This window comes from Chiloscyllium plagiosum, chromosome 6, assembly GCF_004010195.1.
Source record: "Chiloscyllium plagiosum isolate BGI_BamShark_2017 chromosome 6, ASM401019v2, whole genome shotgun sequence".
In the NCBI taxonomy this organism is placed as follows: domain Eukaryota; kingdom Metazoa; phylum Chordata; class Chondrichthyes; order Orectolobiformes; family Hemiscylliidae; genus Chiloscyllium; species Chiloscyllium plagiosum.
Genome location: NC_057715.1, coordinates 121,151,709 through 121,161,441, shown reverse-complemented (window position 1 = coordinate 121,161,441; position 9,733 = coordinate 121,151,709). Strand labels below are relative to the sequence as shown.

General features: G+C 42.5%; 1 protein-coding gene across 1 annotated transcript in view; it reads left to right on the top strand.

Moving 5' to 3' along the window:
* The first annotated feature begins 264 nt into the window (after positions 1-264).
* The window catches only part of LOC122551009 (cyclin-dependent kinase 2-associated protein 1), an 18,141-nt gene continuing 8,672 nt past the window's right edge, over positions 265-9,733 (top strand). The window contains exons 1-2 of the mRNA XM_043692634.1: positions 265-416; positions 7,329-7,429. Coding sequence (XP_043548569.1) covers positions 371-416; positions 7,329-7,429 — 147 coding nt within the window. The 5' untranslated portion in view covers positions 265-370. The remainder of the gene's footprint in view (positions 417-7,328; positions 7,430-9,733) is intronic.

The window sequence follows — 9,733 nt, the reverse complement described above, 5'->3', positions numbered from 1 at the left end:
TTTTAACCTTGTTCAACCCAATCCAACACCGACACCTGCACATCAAGATCTCCGGGAAGTCAGGGAATTGAAATTGACAGCGGCTCGGGGCCGAAAGGGTTAAAGACGCGGTCAGAGGGCGGGGCATAAGTGAGTCGGCCGTGGCAAGCCTTAAAGGGCGGGGCATACTGAGTGGGCGGGGCCGGTCTCGAGGGGAGGGGAAAATGTTTCGAGGAGCGAGGCAATCTGTGAGTGGCGGGACAGGTTTCAAGGGGCGTGGCAATCAGTGGGTGTCTCCAAGGGAATGAAGGGGTGACGCCAATCTGTCATACCCGGATGTTAGGGCCGGAGGACTTTTGGCGCCATCTTCAGCGGCCTGAGCCGGTTGGGAATGAGCAGCAAAGCGAGCGTCGGGCCTGGACTCTCTGTCAGTCAGGGTAAGGTCTAAACCTGGTTTGATGAAGAGATTCCCAATTTGGTCTCAATTAGTGCGATAAACCTGAAATATTATTGAAGGAATGTTCAGTTTGCTCCCAACAGCATTAATACCGGCGGGATGGGGATAGGAGGCGGAGGAAGACGGAGTTCAAAGGGGGAAATGGGGGGAATAAAGGGGAAAGGGAGAATGGCGGTTTAATCCAAATAATCCCTTTTCCTATTAAGCAGTTTTATTGAGTTAATCCCAATAATTACTGAATTCCTGGTTATTCTTAATCAGTTAATACAAAATTAGCAGTTATAGTTGGAATCTTGGACTTATTTCAATCAGTCGTGAATAAGAGATTTCTGGTTTCACAGGCTAAAATAAGTTATATTGACGAGATTTGTTTGTTTTTTAAACCGGTTCAGATTGTTACTGAATGTGCTTCAGGAGTCACTTATTTTAAAAATCTAGTTTGGAATAAAATGAGCTGTTTGTTCTTTTCTTTAATGTCACAGCTAAACTCTGATTTCTCACCTGGTGTTTTGCTGCAGCATTTGTCTGAATTGTAAAATGATCTGGAATGTTCTGTAATGACATCACACCACTGAATGGCAGCATCAAACTGAGGGGATGGGGAAACAGCAAAGATGCTGTTGCTGTCTACTGAGTCTTGGGTGCTTTTGTGCAGGCTGCAGTGATATGAACTCCCATCCTTATTGTAATGCAAAGCTTCTCCATCTCAGCCTACCCTTCATCTTTACCAGTAAGGTATGGTGTTTAAAAAGGGAAGTAATATGCTTGTAAGATAGGGTTCAGATGAGATCTAATGGAATAGTGCCACGGCTGAGGGAGCTTAGTTCTGTGGAGAAACTGGGGAAGTTGATGTCTTCTCCCCAGAGCAGAGAAAGTGGTTTTTAATTGAGGCATTCTAAATTACAAAGTTTTAATGAGAATTAAGTAGGAAATTTGTTTTTCTTGGATGTAACCTCAAATCTGATAGAACCATTTTAGATTGGCAAAAAAAGTGGAAGCCAATTTTTTTTAATGGGTCAGAATGATCTTGCTGGAAGCATGGTGAAAGCAAGTTCAATATTCACTTTCAAACAGAATTGGATAAATAATCGAGTTATAGAATTATTGTGGTGCAGGAGACCATTGCAACCCATTGTGCCTCCGATGGCTCTATTATCTCGAGCTGATCTCATGCCTTCCCTCCCCCATCCCTACTATTACTATCCAAATAACTAGCCAGTGCTCCCTTGATTGGTCAATTGAACCTGTCTTCTCTACATTTCCAAGCAATGCATTCCAAATCCTAACAACTGACTGTGGGGAAACAAATCTCTCTCAGCCTTGCTTCATTTGCACATAACTTTAAACCTTTGCCCTGTTATTCTTCTTCCTTTTGTATTCAGAAACAATGTCATCCTATCTATTATACTCTGCCTGCTTGAAATGCTCTGTCTAAGCCTCCTTTTCTCTAGGGAGAATAGTTCCAAATCTTTCATCTATCTTTGTAATTGAAGCTTCTCTTCTCCAGAGCTGCTATTGTTAATCTGTTCTGCATTCTCCAACACATTTGCATCTTTCCTGTAAATGTAGTGCTCACAATTTCCACAGTATTCCAGCTGAGATCCAATCAGAATATTGTATGAGTTTAACATAATTTTCTTGCTCTTGTATTCTATGTCTAATTAATAAAAACAAGAACACTTTTATTTACTATTCTCTCCACCTATCTTGCCATCTTCAATGATCTGTATACTCCAAGACCCTCTGCTCCGGCACCTCCTTTAGAACTCCAGCCCCTATTTTAGATAGATCTTCTGATCAAAGTACATCATCACCTCACACTTGAAACAGTTGAAATGTTATGAACAAAGACAAGGCATGGAGCAAATTTGACAGCTCTGATAAAGAGCCAACTTTGGCATCGTGGGTTGAATGACCACTTGTGCTATTGTATTTGTGCTCAAATTGTCTACTTTGAGAAATATTGGAATATCCTCACTTGACCCTCATCATGCCATTGTTACTTCCAGACTCGATTATTCTGATGCACTCTTGACTGGTGTTCTGTATTTTATCCTGTTTAATCTTGTTTTCAAATACCTCTGTGGCCTTGCATCTCCTTGTCTCCATAATCTCTTGCAGCCTGAAACAGTACAAGATTTCTGTGCTTCTCCAATTCTGGCATCTTTTAGGCACTCCTGCATGAGATGCCGTGCCTTCAGTGCCTAATTTGTTTTACGTAAAGCCTTATTTTCCTCCTTCAAGGCACTTCTTAAAATTTACTTACTTTTATGTTCAATAAAATAAATGAGGATATTATGCTTCAGTTGTACAGCATGATGGTGAGATTACATCTTGAATACTGTGTACAATTATCGTCTCCTTATTTAAAGAAGAATGTGAATGTACTGGAAGAGGTTTACTACACTGATATGAAAATGTCAACTTCTGAGAAAACGTTGGAATTGTTTGCATTGGAGTTTAGAATAGGGAGGGGTGACTTGATTAAAGTGTATAAAATCCTGAATGGGTTCGGAAAGGATGTTTCCCCTTGTGGCTCAGACCAGAACTGGGAGAATACTTAAAATTAGGGATCATCCTTTTAGAACAGAGATGAGAATTCTGAGGAGCTTTGAGACTTTGGAGCTCATTGCTGCAGAAGGCAGTGGAGATGGGATTGTTGAATGCTTAAGATGGAGGTAGGTTTGTAATTAGGCAAAAAAAAACAAAAGTCATTGGAAGTTGATGAGAATGTGGAACTTGGAGCACAAATAGATCAACCATGATCATCAATGAATGGATGAGCAGGCTCGAGGAGCTGATTGGGATACTTCATTTAATTTCCATGTTTGTAAGCTTTTGATTGTCTGAATTGATGGGGGACATTTTTGGACCATAAGACCTTGTACCATAAGCCCGTATGGCTCACTCATTTCACATGCCTTGGGCTATTTTATGATTTTGCTACTGCTGTTTAAAACTAATTTGGTGTTGAAGCACTGGCTGCCACTGACCACCTTTCCAGGTTGGATTGGGTCATTACTATATTGGTTGAGCTGACTCTGATGATTTCTACTCTGTATCCCATGCTATCTGTAGATGGGCAGGATTGTGATCTTATGGCTAACTTTGGCCCTATGGATAACAGTTGAAGTTTGACAAACATGATGAGAAATGATGCTGAGTTTACATCAACACCAGATCGACTCGCTGGCAGTAAAAGCAGATTGCTAAACAGGCAAATGGCAGATTCTAAAGGTTATTTGACCTCGGGTTGCAAAAAAGAGGCAAAATAAGGCTACAAGAGAACCATGGAAACAGACAAATAATTCAGAACGATGAGGGCCTTGTGCAAAGGAGGCAAGGCATTGCTTGAGACTGACCATTGTGAAGAGAAGAAAGACCCTGGGTTATAGAGCTGTACAGCACGAAAACAGACCCTTCGGTCCAACTTGTCAGTGCCGACCAGATCTCCCAACTCAATCTTGTCCCACTTGCCAACACCAGGCCCATATCCCTCCAGACTCTTCCTATTCATATACCTATTCAGCTGCTGTTTAAATGTTGCAATTGTACTAGCCTCCACCACTTCCTCTTGCAGCTCATTCCATATGCATACCATCCTCTGCATGAATATGTTGCCCCTTAGGTCTCTTTTATATCTTCCCCTCTCACACTAAATCTCTGCCCTCTAGTTCTGGACTTCCCCCCCCCCCCCCCCCCCCCCAGGGAAAAGACTTTGTCTATTCATCCTATCCATGCCCCTCATGATTTTATAAACCTCTAAGGTCACCCCTCAGCTTCCGACCCTCCATGGAAAACAGCCCCTGCCTAATAAACCTCTCCCTATAGCTCAAATCTTCCAACCCTGGCAACATCCTTGCAAATATTTTCTGAACCCTGTCACGTTTCACGACATCCTTCCAATAGGAAGGAGACCAGAACTGCATGCAATATTCCAAAAGTGGCCTAACCAATGTCCTGTACAGCGGCAACATGACCTCCCAACATTCATACTCAATACTCTGACCAATAAAGGAAAGCATACCAAATGATGCCTTCACTCTCCTAACTACTTGTGACTCCACTTTCAAGGAGGTATGAACCTGCACTCCAAGGTCTCTTTGTTCAGCAATACTCGCTCGAACCTTGCCATTAAGTATATTTGCTAAGATTTGCTTTCCCAAAGTTTGCACGTTCTCCCCGTGTCTGCGTGGGTTTCCTCCGGGTGCTCCGGTTTCCTCCCACACTTTGTTCAGCAATACTCGCTCGAACCTTGCCATTAAGTATATTTGCTAAGATTTGCTTTCCCAAAATGCAGCCCTTCATATTTATCTGAATTAAACTCCATCTGCCACTTCTCGGCCCATTGGCTGATCTGATCAAGATCTCATTGTAATGTGAGGTAACCTTCGCTGTCCACTATACCTCAAATTTTGGTGCCATCTGCAAACTTACTAACTCTTATGCTCACATCCAAAATGTAACGAACCCAGCACTGATCCTTGTGGCACTCCACTGGTCACAAGCCTCCTGTCTGAAAAACAATCCTCCACTACCACCTTCTGTCTTCTACCTTTGAGCCAGTTCTGTATCCAAATGGCTAGTTCTCCCATGAGATCTCACCTTGCTAACCAGCCTCCCGTGGGGAACCTTGTCGAACGCCTTACTGAAGTCCATATAGGTCATGTCCACCGCTCTGCCCTCATCAATCCTCTTTGTTACTTCCTCAAAAAAAACCTCAATCAAGTTTGTGAGACATGATTTCCCATGCTCAAAGCCATGTTGAGTATCCATAATCAGTCTGCCTTTCCAAATACATGTACATCCTGTCCCTCAGGATTCCCTCCAACCTTACCTGTGACTACTGATGATACAAGTATCTCAGCAAGAGGCCAAGCAATCGCTTCCCTCGCTTCCCACAGAGTTCTAGGGTACATCTGATCAGGTCCTGGGGATTTATCCACCTTTATGCGTTTCATGACATCCAGCACTTCCTCCTCTGTAATATGGACATTTTTCAAGGTGTCACCATCTATTTCCCTACATTCTGTCTTCCATGTCCTTTTCCACAGTAAATGCTGATGCAAAATACTCATTTAGCATCTCCCCCATCTTGTGCGGCTCCACACAAAGGCCGTCTTGCTGATCTTTGAGTGGCCCTATTCTCTCCCCAGTTACCCTTTTATCCTTAGTGTATTTGTAAAAATACTTTGGATTCTCCTTAACTCTATTTGCCAAAGCTATCTCCTGTCTCCTTTGTCGTCTTGATTTCCCTCTTAAGTATACTCCTACTGCCTTTATATTTTTCTTAGATTCACTCCTCAATCTCTCCTGTCTATACCTGACATATGCTTTTCTTAACCAAACTCTCAATTTCTTTAGTCATCCAGCACTCCCTGCACTTACCAGCCTTTCCTTTCACCCAAACAGGAATATACTGTCTCTGGACTCGTTATCTCATTTCTGAAGCCTTCTCATTTTCCAGTCATTCCTTTACCTGTGAACATCTGCCCCCAATCAACTTTTGAAAGTTCTTGTCTAAAACCATCAAAATTGGCCTTTCTCCAAATCAGAACATCAACTTTTAGATCCAGTCTTTTCTGTCACTATTTTGAAACTAATAGAATTATGGTCGCTGGCCCCAAAGTGTTCCCCCACTGACACCTCAGTCACCTGTCCTGTCTTATTTCTCAACCGAAACGTCGAATCTCCTGTTCCCTGGATGCTGCCTGACCTGCTGTGCTGTTCCAGCAATAAAGTTGTCACTATTTTGAAACTAATAGAATTATGGTTGCTGGCCCCAAAGTGTTCCCCCACTGACACCTCAGTCACCTGTCCTGTCTTATTTCTCAAGAGTAGGTCAAGTTTTACACCTTCTCTCGTAGATACATCCATATACTGAATCAGAAGATTAACTTCACAAGAACAGACTTGTGGGAATGAACCTGGCCAGTTCACCACATATAGGTGGTTTCTAGATTCTAGTCAAACAGTTAGATAATGTGGTGATTATGGGTTTACTAAAAACTAAAATGTTACTAATAAGAGGAAATTGTATTAGATTATAATTTCCTTTATCTGTCATGAAATTCAAGACCCTAATGGGAAAAGGGTCAGTGCAGTTTTTAAAGTTTAAATTTAACAGTCTGAAGCCTACCTTGATTCTGGTTATCTTTTATGATAGCTTTGAAAATGGAAGTAACAAGAGTTCGTGTGTCCCCTTAAAAATAACCGACTTTTCATTAATTCATTGTAGTCTTCAGTGTGTCACGTTGAAATGGCAGGAATAGCGCATGGCCAAATGTGTGCCCAGTTGCCTCTTGTGAGGACTATTTGAGACAGTATATGATCTATCATTTTAATACAGTACCAGTGTGCTCAAAATGCAGGTGTTATTAAACCGGTGTTTATGGTTGTATCCTGCTTTCAGTCAGAAAATAGGTTGTATCGTCACTTTGACTGATCTCCTGAAGATACCACACCAGACTTGGACGCCAGGTCAAGGATCATCTGATCTGCTACTTTTCCTCCATGTGTGTGCATTCTCACAACAGGTGTCACTGAACAGCATTTTTAACCCTGAGTACTCAATTTTTTTCATGGTCTTCCTCTTCAACTGAGGGTATTGGATCTGAAAGTTTTGCACTTCCTGCTGCCTGTTGCAGTCAGACTGGTTTGTAGCCAGGATTTGGTTTGGCTGTTTACTTTCCCAGCTAACTTGTGCAGAGTTGGACGTCTGGATATACTGGCTTGCTTTGAAACTGTGGCATATTCAATAGAATGCCTGGGGTCAGAGAGCTTTTTCTCTTTGTAGTATAATGTGATGAACAACTTGAGCTGTTTGATACAAAAAGCTGAAAGTTCAGAGTGTACAAACTAATGCATCGTAATACAAATTTTCCTCCAACAGTTGGAAGTGTTCCATCTCCTTCGACAAGTATGGGGAGCTCAGTGCAGTCATTTAGGCCACTGATCAATGACTATGGACCACCCTCTATGGGTTATTTACAGGTATGGTAAAATATATATTTGCATCACCGGGTACAGTTATACAATGGTTAGGACCATTAACCACTTGGTCATAGGTTCATATCCCAAATAGAGATATGATATAATCATTTCTTGACAGCCCATAAAACACCAGATTTAAACAGCTGCCTCTATTAAATTGCTGAAGAATCTCTCAGTCCCTCTGCCTGAATACTGTATCTAATTCCCCCTCCAAAATGAAGGCGCGTGCCAAGTGCTCATTTCACACCCCACTGATGTCCTCTGGTTCTATCCACAGATTGGTCCCTAATATGCCTATTCTTCCTCTGGTTATCCTTTTCCCCTTGACATGAAATATCTTAGGATTTTTCCTAATCTTACCTGCTGATCATAGTGATAGAGATGTACAGCATGGAAACAGACCCTTCGGTCCAACCCATCCATGGTGACCTAATGGAACAACCCAATCTAGTCCCACCTTCCAGTACCTGGCCCATATCCCTCCAAACCCTTCCTCTTCATATACCCATCCAAATGCCTCTTAAATGTTGCAATTGTTACCAGCCTCCACCACTTCCTCTGACACCTCATTCTATACCTGTACCACCCTCTGAGAAAATGTTGCCCCTTAGGTCTCTCTTTTTTTATATCTTTTCCCCCCTCACCCTAAACCTATGCCGTCTAGTTCTGGACTCCACGACCCCAGGGAAAAGACTTTGCCTTTTTACCCTATCCATGCCCCTCATAATTTTGTAAACCTCTATAAGGTCACTCCTCAGCCTCTGACGCTCCAGGGAAAACAGCCCCAGCCTGTTCAGTCTCTCCCTATAGCTCAAATCCTCCAACCCTGGCAACATCCTTGTAAATCTTTTCTGAACCCTTTCAAATTTCACAACGTATTTCCGATAGGAAGGAGAGCATAATTGCACACAATATTCCAGCCAATGTCCTGTACAGCCGCAACATGACCTCCCAACTCCTGTACTCCATACTCTGACCAATAAAGGAAAGCTTACCAAATGCTGCCTTCACTATCCTATCTACCAGCAACTCCACTTTTCAAGGAGCTATGAAGCTGCACTCCAAGGTCTCTTTGTTCAGCAACACTCCCTAAGACCTTACCATTAAGTGTATATGTCCTGCTAAGATTTGCTTTCCCAAAAATCAGCGCCTTGCATTTATCTGAATTAAACTCCATCTGCCACTTCTCAGCCCATTGGCCCATCTGGTCAAGATCCTGTTGTAATGTGAGGTAACCTTCTTCGCTGTCCACTACACCTCCACTTTTGGTGTCATCTGCAAACTTACTAATTGTACCTCATGCTCGCATCCAAATCATTTATGTAAATGACAAAAAGTAGAGGACCCAGCACCGATCCTTGGGGCACTCCACTGGTCGCAGGCCTCCAGTCTGAAAAAAAAACCCTCCACCACCACCCTCTTTTACCTTTGAGCCAGTTCTGTATCCAAATAGCTCGTTCTCCCTGTATTCAGTGAGATCTAACCTTGTTAACCAGTCTCCCATGGGGAACTTGTCGAACGCCTTACTGAAGTCCATATAGATCACATCTACTGCTCTGCCCTCATCAATCTTTTGTTACTTCTTCAAAAAACTCAATCAAGTTTGTGAGACATGATTTCCCATGCACAAAGCCATGTTGACTATCCCGAATCAGTCCTTGCCTTTCCAAATACATGTACGTCCTGTCCCTCAGGATTCCCTCCAATAGCTTGCCCACCATTGATGTTTTCTCTTGTCCTTTCTTTGCTGTCTGAATTTCTTTAAATTCACCCCTACACTTTTAGTTCTCCTTTATATCACTTGTGCAATGCCCATGTCCCATGAATGAATTTTTTTTTTAAAAGAATCTCCATTGAATTACTGTGTTTGAACCTGTTAAAAACCTTTCTTTTTCTTTTGCCCTTATCTAGTCCTGAATATTCCTAAAAATCCGAATTCTTTGGGCATGTTACTCGTAAATTTCACCCTGTTCGTAATTTTTATTAATGACTTGGATGAGGGAGTCGAAGGGTGGGTCAGTAAATTTGCAGATGATACGAAGATTGGTGGAGTTGTGGATAGTGAGGAGGGTTCTTGTCAGCTGCAAAGGGACTTGGATATGATGAAGAGCTGGGCTGAGGAGTGGCAGATGGAGTTCAACCCTGCCAAGTGTGAGGTTGTCCATTTTGGAAAGACAAATAAGAATGCGGAATACAGGGTTAACGGTAGGGTTCTTAGTGAGGTGGAGGAACAGAGAGATCTTGGGGTCTATGTTCATAGGTCTTTGAAAGTTGCCACTCAGGTGGATAGAGCTCGTAAGAAGG